Below are 24811 nucleotides of genomic sequence, written 5' to 3'. Positions count from 1 at the left end.
GCACAATATACTCCATGAAAACACAATTGCTCTTAATATTGAATTTATATGCAATATATTTATAAAAATACAACAGTAAAACCTAAAATACACATTGGCAGATATAAACCAGATGCAGAGGCAGGCTAGGAATAATAGAAAAAAGATAAATTGAATATTGCATGAATTGAGAAGACTCCTTCCACAAGAGTAATGGATTAAATATCTATCCTCTGTAATGGAACATACAGAAGTCTTTGCCAAAATGTGGTGATCATTGTACAGTATTTTGAAGACTAAATTGCTTTTTGGCTTTCACAGTGTAGTAGAATTTTGATGGACACATGCCATATCTTTATGTGAAATTAAATGAGTATATATGCCCTAGATCAGTATTTCAGCAGCTATGAAAAATATTAAATAAATATGTCACTATTTTTTTAAATAAGACCTCTTCCTAGCTTACTTTCTGTGCCATGCTGTTAGATTTCAGTAATTCCAGGACCAAAAAAAATACCTTTGTATTTACTTTCATAAATGATCTGTCAGCTGAATATCTTTTGTTCTCTGATTCATGAGAAATATTGTGTACATACTTCACTTTAAACACAAGTGGTTGCAGTTCTTCTCAGCTTGCAATTAAGGGTTTAGTTTTTTACAGAACTGTTATTGCAGAAAAATTCTATCATTGTGTTAGGGACTGTAGTTTCAAATGAAGGGAAGTTACAAGTACTTCATTATTTTTCTTATCACAAAAAGGGTTTTTCTCTGCCTTCTGGTCTGTGTAACCCTTATTCATTTCACAGTAGTTATTCTCAATCACCTTCCTTGCCATCTAATGCTGGCTTTCATTTCCACTCTTGCTAGACTTCAGAGACCGCTCCACTGGAAGTTATTTTGGTATTTTGGTTTTTCATCTAAGTTTGCCTTTCTTGTGTCACGTGTGCAATTTATTTTCTGCTCTATGATCTTTGCTGTCATGGGGAGCATACCTGCCCCAATGGCTGGTGGATAGATGGAAGATGGAAGGGGTATTATTTTCAGAAGTACTTGGGATCGGTTCCAGGAGGGAACCAAGTAGTTTGTGTCTGTGTATGTTTGGTTCAGAGTCCTACTTCTGTCTTCTGACAGTGAGTTAGTGGAAAGCTAATGAACCTTGGGCTCTCACATGCTTAATTGGTATGTAAGTGTCCAAGCCTCTAATTCTTTTTTGAAAAATTTAACTACCTTCTCTGAACTGGAAATTGGAACCTGATTCCTTAAATAGCTTTGAGAATGAGATCTGGGAATTTGGGTGAGCTGTGGGAATTGTTTGCTAGCTGCTTGGAGAACTGGGGATACGAAGGAATGAAAACTTTATTCTGATCGTCATGTCAGATAGATATGAAAAATGTATTGGCTGTTTAGCTTTTAAAGACTGTTTTTGACACCAAACCTGTGTAAGAACCATGGAGGGCAGATAGACATGATGTGTGCTAATTGGAGCTTTTGCATCTTTTTTCTTTGCTTTCGGCTTCAGATACAATGTGTTGTTGTATCCAGAATGCATATCTAATATGGATGAAGCTTCCCAAAAAGTTAAAATGCATAGGAAGTATTTTTTGCTTCACTATTTTTATCAAATTGGTGAAGAACTATCAGAAAGTAAAGGAGACAGGATTTGAACCATTATTGTCTAGGAGGGGAGAAGAATGTGTCCTGATTTTATTTTCATATTTTTTTAGAAATAAAAAGCCGCCTTTCCAGCCAACATGGCTTGGGTCAGCAAATAGCTCTTTGCGTGCTTGCTTTGAATGAGCCGGTGGTCTCATCCAGTGTGAAGTAGACAATGGAGGCGCCTGGCATGAGTCCGCACTTGTTAGTCGTTAGGCAGATTTCCCAAAAAGAGTGTTAGGGCTGATCTACGGCTGCTCAGGTAGTTAACCTTGCAACTGACCAGTTGGAAGATCTGATGTAAAGTTTTCTGTTTGGCTTTAGCTATGAAAATTGCCTTTTTTTGTGGTAGGATTGTAAACTATCTCAGCGTTCATGCGCTGAAAATTATCAGCAGCTGTTTCTCTTTTAGCGTAATGATGAATAGCTGATGCTACATGATGGTGGAAAAACTGGGATACAGGAAGAAAATGTAAAATTAACCAACCTTTTCCTTCAGATATTTCTGTTACCTATTGCCTCCTAACTAGTGTGTGCACACGGTTCTGCTTTCTGTGGGAGAGAAGACCAACAACTTAACTACCTGTTAGAGTTTTGTGTTGCTAGCAGCTAGTGACGAGCATAATTTCCTTCAGCTGGGGGTAGAAGGGGAAGAACTGTGCTCTGGTCAGAAATTCTGTCCCAGCTGGCTGCTGAATTAATCAAACAGCAGAAAAACAACAGGCTTATAGATCTATTCAATAAGTATACAGCACACTCTGATTTTTTTATTTTTTTTAATGAATTCAAATTCTGCACTGTGATCATCAGGAAGAAGAATATATTTGTTTTGATAAATTAGTAGGATTAAAAACTGGGGTTTAATGGAGGGGTTTAAATTTGTTCCATTTCATTTGTTCCATACCCAGCTGGGACTGGGTATTCATTATTTTACTTTGTAAGTGCTTCAGATTTGGAAGGGAATCAAGTCAGTTTTGTAAAGCAAATTGTGATATTGAATAGGTTTAAAATTTAATATCCTAAGAAATACACGCACTTTAGAAAGACTTACAAATTACTTAAATACAAGAAACCAAACGCAGTAGCAGTGGCAGTTATTTTTAGATGGTCCTAAAAAGAAAACTCATTTATGGATAAAATATTGAAGTTACATTTTATTCTAAAAGCAGAAAATTTCATGGGGTACAGATTAAATGAACCTTTATGAAAATTGTTTGAGATTTTTTTCTGCATAATTAGTTATAATCTTACGAATTAAAACAATCTGTAGCTATAAAGGAGCCTACGGAAGTGAAAACCAACCATAATTTCATTGTTCTTTTTAATATCTTTTCCTTTTCTTTGCATTTAGGCAGTCAGCTTTGGATTCAAGTGAGAGTAGTTGGGTATATGTACAACATAGCACCAGGCTGCTTCTATGGAAATGATGAAGCCTCAGCCGTTCTGACACAGAGCTGACGTGCTGGTGTTTCCTTGTGTTTTGATCCTAACTTCGAAAATTAACATATTAAGAAACAAATTTATTCTTTACTAATTCAGAAAAGGGACAAATACATTGTTTTGCTACCTGTTTCTCTTATTACCTCTTTGTGGGTCTGTTGGGGCTTGTAGATAGTGGACGTTTGCAAAATGCAAAGAGTGAAGAAACTTCTTTCCCTCCTTTCTTTCCTTTCCTTCAGTCTCCCCCAAGGAGACACTTGCTCTGCTCTACTAAAACCAGTTTTACTATTTTGGTTTCAATCTATTTTTATCCGAGGCCAAATATTCCGCTTCATTTTCCTCTGAAGTCTATGTTCAGATGTGATGCTTAGAAAGGGGAAATTTGAATTTGTGTAAAATACTGTACTTATATAATGACCACGTGCTTTGATGTCTCTCATCTGTCTGTCTCTCCAATTTTCACACAGCATTAATTGTTCAGTCAAATGAGCCACTGCTTATAACAGTACATTTTTTTCCATTCATGATCTGGTTCTTTCAAAATAAAATGGATTTTCTTCCCAAAATAATTTAGGAATAAATTGAAATAAATGCTTGTGGTTTCTAGATAGCACTCTGCATATAGTTTGATAGTGCTGTAGCCAGTTTTTTCTAAAATGGGCATTGGATTTTAGTGTAGAGGGATGTCATGACTTTCTTATCTTTTAAATTCAGTTGATGTGAAATTTATACTTAATATCCAGCAAAACTTTTAGGGAGGAATAAGATTTTTTTAGAACTAAAATGCAGCAGTTCACACAGCTCCTTTTGTCCTCTCATCATCACAGTAATGCACCTCTAACTTTTGATCTCATTATGAATTCATTATCTACTCCTAGTCAACTCTGTGTCTGCTTTCATCCTGTGTCTATTACATATATATTTGTACAAGTCTCGAAAAATACCCTTTCTTCTTGTTGCTCTCTATTGATTCATGCTGTTGATTCTGTCATGAAAGAAATATGTCTGTCATTTCTTTAGGTAGTTTTAGCAAGTTTGTTCTTTCTCAGGTCTCAGTGGCCTTGCCTTCCACTTCAGCTTTTGTTCCCATGAACATCCTAGTGCTGATCACTTAATAACTCTGTTTCTGGTCTCTGCATGAAATAGGAAGAATATTTACCTACTGTCTTTTAAGTTTATTCAGAGCAAAATCGTTACTATTTCTGGCACACTCTGTAAATACAATATGTTAGAACTCTTGAGATAACATCTAAATAAATTCTTTATGCAACACTGTAACACTACTTATCCATTATGGTTTATGAGGGCACTTTCTTTTTCTCCTTGGAAGTGTAAGGTTTTCTCCCTGTTTTAACTCTAAGCTTAAGTTTAACTCAGAAATGTTGCACCTTAGAATTGACTTCCTTAAAATGTGGACTCTTGTTTTTTAGGGAGTAACAGGTGCTTTGGCAGTTTTGATGAAAGATGCAATTAAGCCCACACTAATGCAGACATTAGAGGTGAGTATGGCTTATGATGCCTGCCCTTCTCTGGCTTTCAAATTCCATATTGTGCTTGTTGTGCTTCTCTCCAGTGACTGCACTTAACTTCCAAGGTTCAAGCCAGGGTCAAATCCATAAAGGCATTTCAGCAAATGTTCATTTGTGTATGTTAACTAATCAACTCTTATCTGCATTTATACCTTTTTGGTGTGTTTTTCCTTTATTTGAGAAAAGCCTTCTCTGGCTTTAGTCCTAATTTTGCCTGGTGTTGCAAACAAGCTGCAGTGCACTGTTGAACTGCTTCTGAGCACACCAGAAGGCAGGTTGGGCTTCCAAGTAATAGGCTTCCTTCTGTTTCCCATCTTGCTTTTCTAGGGAAGTTTCTTTTTTATGTATTTCCTTTATATGTATGTTCCCATGATGATTCCCACAGCCCAGCATTTTGAGTGGAAAATAAATGCTTTGCTGAGTCCATTCTATTCTGTATTGTAGTTTGTGTCGTTCAGAAACACAGGAGGGTCCTTTTGCCTATTTAGACTTCTTCAGAAGACAGCTCCCAGCTACCTTATCTCGCCATAGTGCTGTCACGGACTAAATGAAGCTTTGCTGGCCTATGAGACAATTGTTTTTACACTTACCCTAGTGAACTTTCTTCCAACAGCTCAACGCAGAATTAGTACAACCTAACTTTGTGACTTTGTGGCAGTCTAGTATTGCCTTTTCAGTAGTAAGCTGAATGATGAGCAATATTCATGGAGAGAGGGAGGAAGAAAAATGGGGAAATAATGAAGCCATTTTGAAAACAAATGCATTTGGAAAAAAAATTAATATATGTTATTGAAAGTTTGACCATCGAAGTTATGTAGCTGGAATATTTCACAGCAGTTCCTGGTGTGGTGAAAAGTTTAAGAATGTAGAAAGATACCAGTGCAATCCCCAGCTGGTAAAAATGTCTCATTTTCTATAGGGTATCAAAATTATAATTACCTTTTTCCTTTTGTGTTTGGTTGGGGACAGCTTCCTACTCTCAGGGAATATTAGAAAAATAGAATTTAAGTCTTATGTTATTTTACTATAGCCATCTTAATTATTTTCTCCTGCAAGGAACATTCATTCTTTCATGTGGCTGTATGAAGAATATATGTGTGTGTCAGAATTTAACTGCAGGTTGCGGAGGATTGAGAATGTCATGGCCAGAACTGTGTATTAAATCGCCACTTGGATAACATTGTATGCATTAAGCATCAGTGACAAGGTAGCTTTGATTCTGAGTGTTCAGTCTAATTCACTCTGTTTGCACTTTGCATATCTGTTAGAAAATAATGTGGGTTTGTTGTAGTGTTCTAAAAGACAATTTAAAATGTCAGAAGAATTTCTTTTGGTCGATGGGCATTTGGTTCTGGGACTTGCATGCTTTTTTTTTTTTCACTGCATTTCTTTATATTCACATTTTTATGCAATAAAAATCCTGCCTTTTATGTGGTATTCTTTTCTAGTCTAATCTGTGCTATGGCTGAAACATCTGCCAACTTTCATCAAAGACTATTGCTTGTTAGGAGGACCCTGACCGCAGTACCCGAGGATATTCTTCCCAAAAATTCTTCTTGCAAATTTATTTTTAAAAGAGCAAACTGAAGCAGCTCAGAAGGCTGCTTCATGCTCCACTGCTGCCATTTGAGTCTCAAAGATGAACTTTTGTCACCTTTCAAATACCTGTTGGCTTGCAGGCTAATCTGAGTCACCTATGCAAAAATGGAAATCTCCAGTTTATCTAAACCTTTTCCAAGATAGTGCTGTGCTTTGGCTAATGTGTGTCTTTTGGACTGTGTCACTGCGCTTGTGTAGAGACACAATGGCCTAGTCAGTTACTGCCTGTGCTGTTCTTGCTGTTCTTGAGCCTCAAGCTTGTGTCATGTCCCATTTTGTGAATAAATACCTTCCATTATTTTTAAATATTCATGTCAATTGTGCTAATTTTAATAGCTTCAGTTTTTCCAAAAAAAGGGAGGGGAGGGGAACAAGGAGGATATTTTGCCCTGCACACTTGAATGTAGCGCAGTGATCCACCTGTGAGCTTAGAGCCCTTCAGCGTGACAGATTTTAAGACAAGCTAATCCCAGCGTACCCTGAGGTGGTGGATGTAATAATGTCTCTTCTGCTACAGGGAACAACATATTTCTGATGAGCGTGTAAATTGAAAGTCTTTCTTCTTGCAAACCAGAAATGAGGAGACCTGAAGCCTAAATTACACTTGAAATAATAAGTAGCATCCAAAAGAAGAAGGACCTCTTAGGTTTCCAAAGAGGCTACCAATAGTAATTGGGCAACATAATCCTAATCCCTTCAGGGAGAATAAATTCTCTATACAAGTGTAAAGACCTTTAGCAACAGCACCACAACTTTACAACAGTAGCATCAGAAATGATCCTGTGACAAGGACATCCAGTGTCTACAGCACACTGGTGGTATAAAAACCAGAATAACATGATTAAAGAGAACACAAATGCAGCTCAGGCTGTTCTGTGGGCCTGTCCTGCCAGTAGAGATGAAACTGTTCACCAAAGCAGGTCTTCCAGATTGCTTCAGTATTGGGGAACGACAGAAAGACTGTCTGAGGAGGTGGAGCAGGAGACCTTCTGGGTGACTCCCAGATGATACTGACAGTTAATTTGGCATGATTTGTAAGTGATAGTGTCTGTGATTATCAGCAGCTGAAAGTAGCCATTGCAGAGATAGCTGCATTCCTCTGTGATCTGTCAAAAAGCTGATAGATGGGTATTGTCTTAAGCTGTGGAGGCCTGGGGAGTTGCTTTTAATGACCTATGAAAGGGGAGAAGAACGACCTACTCAGTAGACTTGCACCAGCTATATATGAGTGTCTGCATGCACTGAAGAAGATGTTGAGTTCATAAATCAAAAATGATCGAACGTCAGTCCTGTGTGGAACTGAACTGGCAACCTGTGTCAGTGCTTTGTTTCATATGTGAATTGATGTGTGTATTCTAACTTGCTGGTTTTTAAAGTGGTTTCTTGGTGGTTTGATTTCCATCACAACCCTCATCAGAAATGGCGCCTCAAAGCATTAGTGATTGACAGTGTTTCATATGCAGAAATGACAGTAAAATCTCAAAATGGGAAACACCGGGTGCTCCAACTACAATAACTGTAGGCTTCAGTGGAACTTATATCCAAAGCTGTAGAATTGAGATGACTTTGTTTGAAATGTACGTATTGATTTCATAGTGTTCATCCATGTTTGTCATGACAGATTTGTTCCCTTGTGAACGGATTGGACTAGATGTGAACTGATTGGACTAGATGATCCCTGAGTTCCCTTCCAACCTGTGATACTGGGATCCCTTAAAATTTAGCATTTATTTTGCATTTTGCACGTGCATAACATAGCAGCTGCTCTATGGGACTACTCTTTGTAGTTGCAGGCTGGCTGCTCTGGGATGGTCTGCTCGTGTTACATTTGAAGTGCCACTCACAGTAAAGATGAGGGGTGGATGGTAACAAGTATTATAAACACCCATCTAGGAGCCAGATAACTTCAGATATTTATTGACATTATCGGTTTATTTCTTTTACTAAAACTTGGATAATAAAATTTCCTGTACTGAAAACAGTCAGCAGAATCGCATCCCTGTGCCACTGTTTGTTCCTGCATATAGTTTATTAAGAGTGTAACAAAAATAAGTGGCACTCTGCAGAGTGGGATGGATAGGCTGACATAGTTACCGAAGCTGGCCCAAGAAGACATTGTTGTCCCTGTTCCAGGGTGTGCCTGAGGCTCCTGAGGTTCTGCTGGAGTTCACTCCCTTCAGTACCAGACTGTATTTGTATTCCAGGATTGCTCTTGTAAAAAGACCATTTGAATAACTCTTCTGGTCGATTTCAGAGCTCTAGGGGAGTATCTGTCCATGCTAGTGGTTTAGTAGTATGTTTGGATATCAAGTTAATGGCAGGGGGACTCTTGGCTGCCCGTATTCTGGATGTTGGACCCCACAATCCAAATTTCCTTTCCATCCATGTTGTATGGATGAACTCTTGGAAGCACAGTTGCACAGGGAATGTTGTGGGAGACCCTTCTGGCCCCCACTCTGCATAGCTGCCACACTATGGGCTGGGCTGCCCTCATCATCTGTGTTTGTGCTTCACACACCACACCTGCCTGTGTGTGTGTTGGGCTCTGAGAGCAGCCCCGTAGTTGCTTGCCACAAGAAATTAAGCACTTGGAAGAGTAAAATTAAATTTAGTGCGTAATAAAACACAAATCAGAATAAATCCTGTGGATTTAAATCTGGTAGCTGAAAACTGCAGTCTGTTTATTTGAACACCAGAAGGGTAAATACTGAGTTAAAGTAAAAGTAAAACTTAAGCTTAGGTTAGTGGAAGTGGTTTGCATTTTATTTTGTATAAGTTAAAAGATTACCCCTATCCCAAAGAGCTTATATTTTGCACAGCACCTCCCATTAGATTGATGCCCAAATACTATAAGAAGCTTATATTTAATTTTTTTTGCATAAATATGTAAATCCCCAATTGGTATTGCAGCATGTGGTCATTAGCAAATAGAAAACAAGAAGAAAAAATCCTAAGTAAACACTATGAAGTCAGTGTGTTATGATGATAATAATCTGCATTATTCCTTTTGTTAAAGGGCATAATTTTTGGTTTATTTACTTTTTCTGCTCCAGTTCCACTGTTTCCTCTCTAGTTTTTGGAGAATATCCCCTGCCCATATATATGCATATTCTCCTATTCCACTCTTGATTAAAGGAAAAAAAATCCCCTCTTTTATTAGAACAAACCTGAAATTTGATGTGCCAGTGGCTAAAAAGTTACTTGTCTTTGCTCTGAACAAAACAATTAATTATGTATAATTACTTCTAGAGGAAGCAATAAGAAAACAGATGCTTGTTGTTTATATGTTTTATGATTTGTATTCGCTGTTACTGAAACAGGAAAATCTGTTTTCTATAGTAGCAAGTATTTTGCTACTGTAATCCAGTTGTTCTGGTGTTTTATGAAAAACATGAAAATTTTTTTTCTATGTAGGTTGTTTTCTTAAGACACTGGTGGTGGGGGAGAGCAACTGGCTTTTATTATATGGTTAATAGTTTCCAAGTTGTGGTTCATGGGGCTGTTGGATGTGGCCTGCAGCTGATCCGTGGAACACCATCCTCCTTAATTGGCATTTCTGGTCAAAAATTGAGGAAGATTGCCCAGTAGCTGGCCTGAAATTGTGAGGGTTGGCAGTAGCTCCTAATACTATGTGTGTGTGAATGTGTGAAGAACATTGATGGAGATAATCTGAAGTTGTCTGCTTACCTTTTCTTTAACCAGCTGGGGTTTTCTAAAAGCATTAACACAACAGTGGGGAATTGTTTGCTTGAGTATTTTATAGTAAGTCAGCTGGAGGGAAATCCTTCCGTTTGATTGTGTATTCTGACTTGAAGAAAAGATAGTGGTTAATATCTCTCACCTAATCCTAATCCCTTTCTGTAGATACTGATTTTCTAATTTCTGTTTTCCTTGTGATGCCTGCCAAAAAAATTCCAGGGAAGCTGAGATATGCTTGCTCTCTGACAAATTTCCCTGTGCCATTCCTCTGTTAACTCCTTGCCCATGCTTTTGCTGTTTTAGATTGCTCCTTGCTACAGAGTCTACTTTCCTTGTATATTTGTACAGTGTCTAGCGTAGGGGAATTCAGCTTTGCTCCCGGGACTCCCAGGCACTCAGCCAGCAGCTGTGAATGCTTTTTCCATTGTATGTGAGCATCCCCACTGCACCCCAGCCATGTCCCTTCCCTTATCCCTCTCCAGCCCCTTAACCATTGACTCTGGTCCCTCATTGCTTCCACTGGCTACTTTGCCTGCACAGGAATTGCAATTACAGGCAATGAGGAAAATAGGAGCAGTAAGGGATGGAGCAGGGCAGGAGTTGGGCTCTACTTGTGTACTCTCTGCAGTGATGTGCTTAGTGCTCTAGTACATGTGCCAGAATAGCGTGCCACCGCATGGCAGAGGAAATAGGAAACGTTAGTACAAGATTGGGTGAGAAGTTGTGTAAATTACCTACAGGTTGCACTGCTGTCCATTACCTTTCTGTGAATGAAGCAGGTTCTGACATCTAGGCCTGTCAGTAAATGGCATCTCAAGCACCTGAGATGTACCTAACCCCCCTGGATTATCTAACAGTGCTTACTTGTTTTGTGCGCTTTTGATTTATATAAAATCTTGATAGTGTGCAAGAGTATTGAGCTTGTGTTCCTATCTAGCCATTAAATTAATATGTTTTTTTAAATCATTCAGGGAACACCAGTATTTGTTCACGCTGGACCTTTTGCTAACATTGCACATGGAAATTCTTCTGTTTTGGCAGATAAAATTGCCCTTAAATTAGTTGGAGAGAAAGGATTTGTAGGTAAGTAATTATTTTGTTTATTATATTACGGTTTGTTGGTAAGTTGGCAAAGTGATGTAAGTGAACAGATAAAACGGCAATGAAAGGTAAGAATGCTACTTCATTTTATGCTAATATTAATAATAATCTTAAATCATCTTAAAGTTAACATGTAGAAAACCCAAAGGATTACTACTTTCACCCTGCCCTTTGTTTCAAGTGTTCCTGTCACCGTGTTTGAGAATCTGCAAGGCAGCTGAACCAGTTAAATGGCTGGATCACATTGAAAGAAGTGTCCTGAAGTTCCTTGTATTAGATTTCATCTGACCCCTCTTGATAAATGGACAGAAGCCATTCCCTTTTCCTGTTGAATTATTTCTCTGCCAGTTCAGCAAACTCAGCCCACTCAGGGGTCAGATGTCCCTGAGCCAGTGCAGAGGAACGCCAGAGGGAAGGTGGTAGAAGAAGGAGTAAGACTGCCTTATTTTGGTGGCAGTGAGCCATTAGGTTGGTCCAGCTGCGCTGTAAACCTCACCAGGAGGCCCTTGTGTTCTCATGAAAGCGTGTGGGTGGGCAGACTCTTTTTATGTTAAGAATTCAGCATTCACAAGCAACAATATACATGTAGAACTTACTGTTATGGTTGCAGGCAAAATGAACTTGTGGCTGAACAATGAACTAGTTTTTAGAAAAATTGCTGTGGAAGGGGTGTTGCTACTTTGCAGTAGTAATGCCTTTGCACTGGTGCAGCCATTCTCTTCTGAGTCCTGAACACCCAGATTGGCTTACATTAATCCTAAAGTTGAACTGTGAGGACCTGTGGAGCAGTGCTCTATAAGAGGTGAAGTCATAAGAAACATGAGGTTTCTTACACTAGCACCCTTCAACTAGCAAAGAAATATGTCTGTATATGCTTATGTCATACCTACATATTGCTGTACATTACATAAAGAGAATCAAATTACTTGAGAGTACTTTTTCTATCTAAATTCACTGGTAGTTGTAGAGAGGATGAGGGAGTTGTTTGCATTGTTATAGAATGTATATATTTTTTGTTATGAAACAAATCAACCTATATTTTTACAGATAGAGAATAGAAGGGTTTCTTATACAAAGTTGTTAACTAGTGAACAAGAAGACAGAGGGATATCTTACAAAAATCTTAAAAAGTAACAGAAATAAATACCAATAAAAAATAGGATTGAAACCTGTTGTAGATCATATGGACTTTGAAAAAAAACCCTAAAGAAATATGTCACTTCAGTTATTCTCTGAATAACAAAAATGTTGAACAGGTAGAAGGAAGGGAGAGATCGCTCACCAGTTACCATCACAGGCAAAACAGACTCTACCTGGGGAAATTAGTTTAATTTTTACTACCAATCAAATCAGTGTAGGATAATGAGAAATAAAACCAAATCTTAAAAACACCTTTAATTTACCCCTCCCTTCTTCCTGGGCTCAACTTCACTCATGATTCTCTCTACCTCCTCCCCTCCAGCAGCGCAGGGGGAGGGGGAACGGGGGTTGCAGTCAGCTCATAACACATTGTCTATGCCACTCCTTCCTCCCAGGGGGAAGACTCCTCGCACTCTTCCCCTGCTCCAATGTGGGTTTCCTCCCATGGGAGACAGTTCTTCATCAATTTCTCCAGTGAGAGTCCTTCCCACGGGCTGCAGTTCTTTACAGACTGCTCCAGTGTGGGTCCTTTCCACAGGGTGCAGTCCTTCAGGAACAGACTGCTCCAGCGTGGGCCCTTCCCTTGGGGTCACAAGTCCTGCCAGCAAACCTGCTCCAGTGTGGGCTCCTCTCTTCACAGGGCCACAGGTCCTGCCATGAGCCTGCTCCAGCATGGGCTTCCCATGGGGTCACATCCTCCTTCGGGCATCCACCTGCTGCAGCGTGGGGTCCTCCATGGGCTGCAGGTGGATATCTGCTCCACTGTTAACCGCCATGGGCTGCAGGGGCACAGCCTTCCTCACCATGGTCTTCAAAGCTGCAGGGGAATCTCTGCACCGGTGCCTGAAGTATCTCCTCCCCCTCCTTCTCTGACCCTGGTGTCTGCAGAGTTGTTTCTCTCACATATTCTCACTCCTCTGTTCTGACTGGTGCTGGTGGTGTGCAGGAGTTTTTCCCCCTCCTTAAATACGTCGTACCAGAGTTGCTACCATAGTTGCTGGTGGATGAGCTCAGCCTTGGCCAGCAGTGGGTCAATCTTGGAGCTGGCCGGCATTGGCTCTATCCAGACATAGGGGAAGCTTCTAGCAGCGTCTCACAGAAGCCACCCCTGTAAGCCTCCCCTCCCCAAAACTTTGCCACGCAGACCCAATTCATGTGTATTTCATTATCTTGAGGGCTTTCTTCTTTTTAAAGAATATTTATTGATTTTCTATTTTCTCATTTTTTGTTCATCTTTATAGAAGTAAGTTTCTGATCTCCCTAAGGATTCTGTGCCTAGACAAAATGTTCTCCATCCTTTTTCTTTTAAACGGAGAAGCAAAGTGCACGCAATGATTTTTAGATCCTTGGTAGTAGGGTATTACTAACAACATTAGTTCCTAGGGTCAGTTTTGCTAACCTCTGCTTTTCTGATTCAATATAATTTGCAAAGATTGTTGGACATTTGCATGTAATATTTTGTTAGCAAGAGCATTCCTGGGAAAAGTTTGATTCAGTTTTCTGCTCTCACTTCTTATATTTAGGTAGAAGTAACTAGGGAAAATGCTGACCTGCGTAAGAAAATAAAGCATTGCAGTTGAGGTGGTGAAACGTGAAGTTTTCAAGGTAGTCTGGGCATGTGTTGTGTGCTTGTGTTTCCTTTTTAAAACGCATGATCGTATCAAGAAAAACACTTGGTTTTTTCCAGTGTTACCCTTGTACGGCTAAAGGGTCTGTTCATTGCCCTCTAATAATCAAACATCCATTCAAAGTAAGGCCATTTTGCATTCTGAATACACTTATTTAATGATAATAGAATCAGTATTTCATTAAGCCATGTTTCTTTGTTATGTGGCTTTCTAAAACGAAGAGCTGAAGCGTTTAGGGTAGCTAATATTTTTTGTAGGCTGGGTGAAGTGACTCTTTCTGCAGTGAGCTGGCTTTTCAAGTGGGAAGACTGTTTTATATCATCTGAATGGAAGTAGGTTGGCGGCAGTCTTGAGTCTTGATCCAGGTTTTGGAGCCTGAAAAGTGTCACCTTGGATTTTGATTCCTCTTCCCTCAGACACTGAGAGCGTATCCTTGCATTTCATGCTTATTTAAAAAAATTTTATTTTGTTATCCACCTGTTTGTCTTTAACACTCTTTTTTGCTTTGTTCATCTTTGGCCCCAGTTTCTCTGTTGGGAGACAAAGCTGTATAGCTGCAATAGAGGAAAACCTTTGTGTATTGCCAGCTAAAGGCTCTCGTGCAGGTTTTATTCTACAGAACACAAATCCCTGTGAAACTGGCTTCAAAATGAGACTGCCTTTGCTCTGCTGAGCAAAGAACTTCAGCATGATTTTTAGATTCTTGTTAGATATTAAAAGCAGTAGTTCCTAGAGTGGCCTACCTAAATAAACTTTGCAGCTAGTCACAAGTGTAAATGGTTGTTCTAATGGTTGTAATGACTGTAAGCTTTATGTTTAAATAAAATAAGTTGTTTCTGGTAACTAGTCAGGGCACACGGGCAGAGACTACACGTAGCACTTGCTGGTTTATTAAATACTGTCCTATCCTACCCTTGCAACTGAAGTCTGAAATGACGGCTACAAAGTGTGCACCAGTCCACTTGAGACATGAGGTCATGTCCCTAAGGCAGAGAGCCCAATGTCTTGTGAAGTTACACAGCAAAGCAGTTGGCAAGAAACCCCATTCTGCTCGCTGTGGGGTGCACCTGAACCCCATACTGCTGTTGAAACTCAGTGGGGAAAGCTGATCCTGTAGTGGATTCGGGCAGTAGGAACGCAGGACGGCTCTGCTGCAGTTCTCTGACTAGCTGCCCAAGTTTAGTTACTCACTCTTGCTAAAAGTAAAAATGTTCACTGCTCCACGTTTCTCTTTTACCACTGTTCTCGTGCAGTTTAGTCTCATTAGGTTCTTGTATAAGCGATTGCGGTTCATGTTTTGCCATGTACGTTAGTTGCATAAGCTCATGAAGGAGTCCAAGAGGCACTGAAAAATAGCGTAAGGTAAGTGGCAGAACTGCATGGCTGGCAGAGGCATTTTAGGCACCATGAGCTATGAGATTGGCTCTTAGCCTTGTGCAGCTGCATCCAAAGCGGGAACATAAGAAATCCATGACAGGATCTGCAATTAAATTAATTTCCTGTAGAGTAGAGGAAATATTTTAATGTACATATGCTAGATTACTCACTGTGAGGTGGGATGATGATACATATAAAATATATATCACGTATATTTATTATATCTTTATTTTATGTATTTATTATTTTATTTGTATATTTATTATTTTATTTTTTACGTAAGCCATAGTTATTTTAGAGCAGAGCCTCCTGGTAAGTGTGAAGATAGTACTAAGGAGAATAGCTTGTCCTGAACTTGCACCACAGTTTCACAAAAATAGATATTTTTTATTTTCTGTCCTGGCGTAAGCAGCCTCTTCCCTCCAGCTGCTTCTTTCCAGTCCTGTGCAACCCCTCATGTGCCAGCACACCTGTTCATAGAGCCACGTGATAAACTGAACTGGAGAGTTGGTCTTGACTGAAAACAACTACAACAAAAAAATCCCCTTCCTTCCCCTCACAGACAGTGCCTGGACAAATGGCTAAATGCACTACAGGGGGAAGTCAAGATAATGCCACGTAAGATGGTGCATTTGCTGAAATAAATATTTATAATATTATAGCCTCATTCAGAGCTTTAAAGTGCCAGTAAAGCTGCTGTGGATGCACTAGCTAATCAGACTGAGCCCGCATCACCAGAGCAGCTATGCCTGTCTCCTTTCTCAGACTGTGCTCAACTGTTTTTGCATGACATCCCGGCAAAACCTATTGCCCTTTTTGTTGGCTTAGTTTTCTGCTGACTTAACACAGAAGCAGTTCAGCCCAGAGTCACAAAAACACCGGAGCTCGGGCAGGGGAGGGTGAGTTGGGACAGCCAGCAGCGAAAAACCAATCTGTTGTGTAGATCCCACTGTTTGTGTGACCATGTGCCATGGCCAAGGCAAAAAAAAAAGCCTCCCAAAATGTTCTTTTTAAATGCATTTTTAAACCTTACTTTCTCTGGCCTGCATTGGCTATCTTTCTCCTTGCTCTGCAGTTGGAATTGCAACGTGCTGTGCCTTTTGAATGGTGTCAGTTAACAATGATGTAGACATTCTGGTTTAAAAAAAAAATCTAAACAAAGTTTAACCATTGAGTGCTGTTTTGAACTCTCACTGATTGAAGGCATTCCCTACTTCAGTTTCAGGTATCCAAGTGAATCACCAGCACTCATTAGGTTAAAGATAACCTAAGACTTTTATCTCAGCTTGTCCATTCCCTCTTCCCTGAGCCTGGTTGCTATGTACTGACAACTCAGTCTTTTTGCTCTAATTTTGAGTTCTCTCAGTACGAGGTCTGCCACTGAACTTGTAGTGCAGTTTCTCAGCTAGTACTGGGTGCCTTGCACTTGTTTGTCTTCTCAGCCTTTTACTGCTTCAGGCCTGTTTCCCCTGCAAATTCCCCCCATCCTTGCTGTGAGCAAGCATGGCCCTTTGAGGACAGCTGCGTGGTACAGGCAGCCCCTGTGCCAGAGGGCAGCTTGTGCACTGCACAGCATCTGGGCCACATGGGGCAGACATGCCGACAGCTCGGAAGCGTTGCACTGCAGCACGTTGAACATGCCAATCTTCACAGTTGCTATCAGAGCTTTGCAGTCCCTCACACATCCCTTTAGACCCTCTGGCAGCAGCCTGAAGTCTGTTCAGACATCTCATTTTGCTTTTTTATGAAAGGTTGCCTTATCTGGCCTGTTTAATCAATTCTACATCACTTGCTTTTGGTTCACCTTAATTGCTAAACAGCAAAGGCCGCTGACATCTCAGCAGTGGCAAGGAAAGGAGCTTGGCATTGAGGCCAAGTCCTGTTCTATGACTGAGTGGGGAAATAATCTTTATCTGTATTTAGGCAAGTACTTCTTTGGGGTATTTTATTTTGTTTTGTTTTGTTTTGTGGTGTTAATATCTTTCATCCCCCTTCTGTTCTTCATCGCTGTCCTCTGATGTAGGAATGTCAAACTCATGGCTGATGCACACAAGCGGGTTAATACCGAAGGCCACACCTGGTGTAAATTGCAACTGAAATTTTTACTGGCAGCCCTGAGGATAAATTTGCCACTTTTGTAAAGCTTTAATTTTGTGCAAATTTCTCCTTGTGCTTGTGTTCTTATTTCATGATTCAGGGGAATGTATTTTGATTTGCTGGAACTCCTCTTCTGAAATTACTTCTGTGCCTCATCTTTCTTTCCTCCATAGTTTCTTGCCGTTACTTTGGGGAAGATTTTCATTGTTTCAAAAGTGTCGTGGCAGTTTTTGCAAACAAGACCATTAATCAGGTTTCTTTTGGATGTGTAGGTTAGAGTGATTGCCTTAAGTGAACAAAGAACTGTTGTATTTGTTTCTCTGACAGCAGAAGTCCCATGTCTGGACCAACACAATGTCTGATGTATATGTAAAATGCTTGATTTTAACTCTCAAGATGACACTATTTAAGGAGGAAAGTGTTCTTGATAATGTTTTGCCCATAAAATGCTGGAGTATAGGAAAGAAACATTTCACAAAACAGTTTTGGGTGTTCTTAAACACACACACTTCTCAAGAATTTGGGAAATAATGTATGGATTCAGCCGCACTGTAACTGCTGCCAGTTAAGAGTCCCAGTCATAAGAACTGCATGTATGCCGAACAAAAAATAAAGTCCTTGTCCTAGAAAGACTTGCTATTTACTCAGAGGGCAAGAGGTGACAAGTGCCTACTGACAGGCAGCTGGCAATGGACAGGAAAACATGCCTTTATCACAGTAGTATTGCCATCCTGCTCACCCAGCAGTTTTCTTTTTCTGACAAGTTTCCATGGGGGAAAGAAATTTTTGGTGTAGTTTGCAAGTAGACAAATGGTGAGAGGTCCTGTAGGGTTCAGGAGGCGTGCCTGTGTCGGAGAGAGCAGAGGAAAGAGTGCAAAGAAGCATCAATGAGATGGAATTTATTCTGGTTGCTGATGTCTCAAATGTCTCTCTGGGACAAAGGTTTGTTTAGAGAGAGGTGCCTTGAATTGCACCCAGGAGTGGAGAGGGCTAGACTACAGGATCCATTCTAACTTGTCACCTTTCAGACATGCCATGAGGGCAAAGTGTTTTGCAATCCTTGTTTACTCCTGTGGGCGTGTATGCAGGCAGTCTTGCTGAGAAGGGAAAGGAGATATCAATAAAGCAAAAAAAGGACAGGGAAATTTTGGTAACTTTATCAACACAGAATGGAGCTAGTCACTCCTTGTGATGGGACTGGTGCTCGGCTCAGGGAGAGTTAATAATTTCTGATGCTTAACACATTTAACAGTGTCAGGGCTTCTTATGTCACATCTCTCTGCTGCTCTATCCTCCTCCTGCGTTGGCTTAAAGCAACAAAATACCTTCTAAAACTCCCAGTTCCTTTTCTGCATCAGTCAGATTGTTTCTTAATACTCTGTTAAGGTGAATAGAAAGGTTGAACTATTAGCATTTTTTAGTCAGTGAATGCAGGCTGCACAAGAGGTGTTTTGAAGGATTAAAGGATGGAAGGGGAAGAGGAGTGAGCTTTCCTGAGTCATATTTGTCAGTGAGTCAGAAATTATTGCAATAAACAACTCAGCAGATTGCCCCATCTATGTCTCTGATCCCTTGAAGGTATTGTTATAAATCCAGAAGAAAAGGAAACCGAAGTCCTTCTGGAGTTTGTTTTTCAGGCTTGGACTATCTGTTTGGCAGTTGCTTGCTTTCCTACTCCTAATAAGCACGTCCCATTCAACACTGAGAGTGCGCTGTGCTAGGCAAGGTCGAGTGTGACTTTGTCTTTCCTGGTGTCATATAAGGTGACAAGAGGAGGGATACTGTAAGCTGTCTGTGCCTTTCTTACAAAAGGTTCACTTTCTGTTTCTTTCTTTAGTTGGTCCACTTGGTGTAGTTGGAAAGACTTTGTCACACATTTTTAATGGTATAAACTCAAGTAGAAGCAGTAAATTTTTATGAGCTAAGTAATTGACTTTATTGTGTTGGTACTCTTGTTAGAATAAACTAATGATGCTAGCTGCTCTATCTGTTTAGTACATACAAAGTTGTATTTCAAAGGGTATCCGTTTTACATACTCTCAGAGCAGACATTGTATAACAAGTTTATAAACCACCTTATGAAAATTGTATGTGTTTAGTACGTTAAGGGAATAATCTTCGGCAGATTTTTTTTATGTCATAAGACACTTCAAACTATGTTCTTAGAGGTAGCCTTTTTCCAAAAGAGGAAATAAAGCCCAAATAGTTTGGCTAAACTTCTTTTGGCACCGGTACTCCATATGATATTATTACATTTAAATGTTGAGTTCAAGGATTTTTTGTTTGTTTGTTTGTTGCTCGATACCACTAGAAAGGGGTTCCATGTGGTGAACCTCCAGAGAGCTTTAATTTTTAAGATTTTGCCTAGCGTCTTTCTCCTTGTGTTATTTAATCTCTGACCTCTTCGCTCCTTATGTTCACAAGAAATAGAATGTAATGTGATTATGTTCCAGTATTTTGCTCTTTGAACTGGTTTGTTTTTTTCTTGCTTTAAGTGTTAAAGCAAGGTTGAGGTTTCATGGTACAAGGTGGTTGACAGCATTGTCAGCATAAGTGTTACTGGCCTACTCTGAAATGCGTGTGCTACAAACTAGATATTGAATGTTCAAAACTTTACAGTGTTTTTGCTGATCCCATTCATAGTGCAGCTGCTCAAGCAGCTGTGCTTAGCACAACTGTGGCAGTGGGGTTTTGGAGAGAAAGGTGACACTGTGTTAGTATTGCTGCAAGGCTCTTAAGATCATGGTCTAACGGTACAAGGCACAGTGGTAGCACAAACTGCAAAATAAGATATTGTTACTGCTAGATGATCTGTGAATCTTTGCCCTCCTGTTGTGAATGGTGATGTCATTCACATCCCAGGTGCCGTTTATATTTCCTTCTTCACGTTTGCCAAAGTAAAAGTAAATTCCATTTCTGTCACGTGTTGTAAAGTAGAAACAAAAAATCTTCCCCTATTCCCCTTTGCTTTTAAAATCTTATCAAATTTTCTTACCAGTAAGCTGGAAAGTATTCGGAGACAAGATGTTGTGCAATGTATTTTCCTTCACCGATAGAAAGTCAAAGTTCCTGAAAGCTGAGCTAGTTCACCACCTTGTCACAAATAGTCTGGGAGCAAGTCATGCATCCCTTCCTTATGGATAGCTGCCACCGTAAGTCAGGTGCCAATGATTTAAATGGTTGTCTAAATATCCATTTAAATTACAGTATCATTTAAATACCCGTTTCTATTGCAGAAAATGCTTAAAACAGTCTTGAAATTATTTATTCATTATTACGCCAAATGAGAATCAAAACTTATCTTTGTGTAGTCAGAGTCCTTGAGAAAGTTCTGAGTGACTCTGTGCAGGTCTCTTGAAGCTTTTTCTTCTGACAATTTTGATCTTTAGGATGCATCGCAAAATAAAGCTTTTCAGAAGGAAGATTGGATAGAAGAGAGCTGTCCTAAACGTTTTTGTGTGTCAGGAAGTGTTCTGGCATTGACCTTGGTATCATATGTCACAGTATTTCAGAGCTGAATTAATTTGGGAGCTTGTAAATTATGCAAAGCTAAACTGAAAACTGAAAGTTGGTATTGATTGTGAGCTATTAAATTATGTCTAACTAATGTTACGCTAGTTATAAAAAAGTGGTCTTTTTCCCAATAAGGAGAGGTAATGCTTTTTGAAGATAAAAGCTCCCAAATTATGGACTGTCATGTGGTGAGATTTTACCTTCTTCCCTTTAAAGAGAAAAGATAAACCTACAAAGTCTTAGAAATTCACTTGGTATTCCCTCACTACGAAACACATTTGTAAATGTGCGTTCCCAAACCTGTTGTTTTTATCCAGAATGATATGGGGCAATTTACAGGAGTAAAAGAACTTGTGATTATAAATCATCAGCCATTCAGCTGAGTTCTCTGTTTTATATGACAAGCATATCAGATGACTCCTTCATAAACTGACTGAGCTCCAGTTTAAAACTAGCTGGGATTTTTAACTCTTGCTGCTGCTTCTGGTAAGGTAGCTGGGTTTCCATGGCCAATTTGGACTCATCTGCTCTTGTTCTGTAATACCGTGTTTCAGCTTAGTCTTCTGTTTCTCAGGTGATAATTTTTATACTGTCTGTCTAACTAAACAAGCACAGCATGTCTAATCATCTATAATTACTGGTAGGCTTGCCATTGCTATAACACAGCCTATCTGCATTTTTAGTTTCTGCATCTGTTACAGTATTCACTTTCTTCAACACAGGTGCACGCACAGAGCTCTGCAAAGTCACTCTTACCTTGTTGGTGTTTATCCTCAGATCAATCATGTCTGTCTTTTTCTTTCTCATTTTCTGTACTTCACTCTTTCTGTGATTGACTTAACTCTGCTAGACTCCCAGACTCTTCTGTGATTTTGCAAGTCTGAAGCTCCCAAATTGTAGGTCAGATTTTTGTCATTTATCTCCAATGGCAGTGACTCTTTACTACTAACTTTCATTCTGTTTCTCCTCACTTCTTCAGCAGCTTTTTCCCATGTGATATCTGAATTCCTCTCCGTGTTGGCAACGCTTTCAAACTTCGGCGTTGTCAATAAAGTCCATCAGTGTTCCTCAGCCTTTCTGCTGAGGTTGTTTAGCAAGTAGTAAATGAGAGCCCTCAGGTTGGTCCTCTCTCCTGTCCCGCAGTTCTCCTATCATGGCTGCCTATTTTCCTCTCTTTTAATCATGTAATCATAATTTTTTTCTAGTCTTGCTAACACATTCCTATGTATTGTTGTAGCAGGTTTTTTTCTGAAGGCCACGTTGATGAAATGTTGTCACGTTTTCATTACTGGAGAAAGGCTTTTATCTGGCATAGCCTGCCTCTGGTAGACAAAGGTTATAGTTCTTACTTAGCTCAAAATTTTTTAAATTATTCTTTTCTTAAAACTCTGTTTGAATGCCGTTAAGCCTGTAGTCACTCAGATTTCCTGGCACTCCTCTTATGTTACTTAAATACAGGTTTTGATACTTTTCAGATACAAGGCACCAAGAGAAAAGGAACTTATTTAAAATGCTAATACAAGCCTTATGGTTTTATTTTTTTTCTTCCAGGATTTTGAAATTCCTGATTCGCTCTTTAAGAGTAGTGCATTCAGCTCTTGTGTATTTTGTTTTTTCTATTTTATCTTTAATATATTATGGTGACCTCACTTTATTAGCTTCTACTTTTTAATTTGTGTAGCTGAAGACCCTTGCAGTTTGTTTTAATTTCCTTTGCTGGCTCTGACATTCATTCTCTAGTGCAACAACTCTGTCTGTTTTTTCCTTTCATTTAGAGGTTGTGTAATTAATGGCTATGTATCTTTTGCTCAGAAAGGCCACCCTGCAGGATAATAAAACTATGTATTTGACTGCCTTTCCTCGTAGTGACCAGGAGTTACCACTGTTCTCAGGCCAGATGTCATGTGAGAGACCAGGCATTTTAATTAGTACATTTAGAGGGGTTTGAATTCATGGCAAAGTGTTTTCAGTGGGAGAAAAGCATAACAGTGACGTGATAGAAAATAGCGAAGAGATAGCATAGCCTTGCATGGTTGTTCTCAAGATTTTTGAAACTTTGCTGGTGGATGGATGCTGCTGTGTACCTCACAGGCAAAGAAATTAAATGGTTTTCTCATAGACTGAGAGCTGTAGACTCATAGACTAAGTAGCACATGTGTGTCAGTCGTGTGCTGAATGAAGTGTGGCACCATAACTGAAGTGGCTGGGTCAGAAGCAAGTGGAGAACTGGACATGCGTACCTTATTTGAGAAAGCCATGCTTTGTTTTCTTTACATGGGTTTTCAGAGTAGAAGGGGGATGCAGTGAGATAATGTTTGGGTTGGGATTGTGTGCCTGGGGGATTTGCCATGATGGCGATGAGAGGCAGGAAGGGTGGCGTGAATGTTCCTGCGTGCTGCCTGGTTACTAGAGCTGGCTGGCTTCTGAGGAGCTGGTTTCTTGAGGAGACCTGTCGTTGCTCCTCTTTCTTGCCCAGTAAACAACAAGGAGAAAGTGCTGCTGAGTCCATCGTTTGTCACCAGCAGCACATGTTCTGTGATTGAGAACTCCTGGTCTTGTGGCTGGGGCACTGTAGTGTGTATCAGGAGGCATACCCTCCACCCTTGACTGGCTTCATGGCCTGAAGCAAGTAATTTCAACCTCCATGCCTGCATATGTAATCCTATTCTTTCTATTTGTTTATTCAGTTTATAGACTTTCTTTGGGGCAAGAACTGTCTCACCATAGCAAATGGGTAGATGCCAAACAGTACAGTAATAAGACCTTTAAGGGAACGGGGCTTTCATAGAGGCATGGCAGCTGCTGGTACTTAAACATGCATCAGGAATTCACTGACAAGCTGACATGGTATTTTAATGTTCCGTATGCTGACCGCTTGTGCGACATGTTAGAGCTTAACACAACTCTTTCCCCTGTCAATTACATTCATAAATTAAAAGTATGGAGTGTACAACTGTTTAGGGCTATCCATTATTCTCAGTCTCAGGACAGTTATCCAGAGGTAAAAATAGATAGGAAGGATCTGTCATTCATTCAGAAAGTAGAGGCACTGCCCAGTTCCTGATAAATAAAATACCATTCTAATGAGTAGAAACTGATGGCATTGCAACTTCTGTCCTATTTATTTTCCCTTTCCTCCTCAAGTTAGCAATCTTACCTAGTTTTAAAACTCCCAACTCATAAGAAGCAAATAAGCAGTTCCTTTTGTTCTTTTGTTACCTACTGGTTGTATCGCTTTTATTTATAAGAAGAGAAGAACCAGAGGTTAAAAAAAAGCAAACAGGAAAACATCATATGTGCTAGGATGTTCTCTTAATTTATCACTTGGCAAAGGAAATAAAAGCAGGCTCCCTAGCTAACAGCGTTACTTTTGCTTAGGGTTATTTGGCAGAAAATCCATCATCCGCTCTCCATTTGTGAGTATTTCATATTGACTTACACCCTTTAGCAAGGGTCAGCAGGGCAGAGTATGCATAGAGAGTTCAAGTCCCATTTCAAAGGCTGAATTTTAATTTTAGTGAATGGTTTATTTTTAATATAATTTGAAAATGAAAGCTCTTTATTAGATTGTTTGTTTGTTTTCCTGGCTTTTGATACTGAAACCTAATGTTCTTCTTATGGACTACTTGCATAAGAATTAGGTATGTCCAGCCATTTCCATCATGTTGGAGAAACCTTTTTTTGCTTTTTGTCTTCTGAGCCATTGTTCTGAATCTGCAGGCAGGAGTGCTTTGTTTTCTGAAAGCTTTTCTATTTAAAATTGTTAATAACGTACAAATATGGAGGGGAAGATGTTTGTTTATATGTCTCTTTACTTTGTGAACTGTTGACTTAAATCTTCAAGGCTCCAGAGAAGTCAATACAAATGTGAAATGTGTTAAGGACATAAGTGTATTTCCATTTTTGATTATGGCAATTATACTTGGCAGAGGTTTAATATAATCTAGTACAAGTTTATAATTTAGCAGAGTTGATTTTCTGTTTTCCACTGGTATTCCGTTAACACATGCACACTGAGAACTCAGTTAACAGGTGTTTCAGGGAGACTTGTTCAAA

General features: G+C 39.6%; 1 protein-coding gene across 4 annotated transcripts in view; it reads left to right on the top strand.

Annotated features, from left to right (window-relative positions):
* Nucleotides 1–24811, top strand: part of MTHFD1L (methylenetetrahydrofolate dehydrogenase (NADP+ dependent) 1 like) — a 161562-nt gene that overhangs the window by 55801 nt on the left and 80950 nt on the right. For 3 of the 4 annotated variants that reach the window (XM_075087940.1, XM_075087942.1, XM_075087941.1), the window contains 2 exons: nt 4503–4571; nt 10871–10982. In XM_075087940.1, coding sequence (XP_074944041.1) covers nt 4503–4571; nt 10871–10982 — 181 coding nt within the window. The remainder of the gene's footprint in view (nt 1–4502; nt 4572–10870; nt 10983–24811) is intronic. The other variant, XM_075087939.1, reaches the window with a different exon arrangement.

Source organism: Phalacrocorax aristotelis, chromosome 3, assembly GCF_949628215.1.
Source record: "Phalacrocorax aristotelis chromosome 3, bGulAri2.1, whole genome shotgun sequence".
Taxonomy (NCBI): Eukaryota; Metazoa; Chordata; class Aves; order Suliformes; family Phalacrocoracidae; genus Phalacrocorax; species Phalacrocorax aristotelis.
The sequence above is the reverse complement of the archived record's forward strand: the minus strand, read 5'-3'. Positions and strand labels throughout refer to the sequence as shown.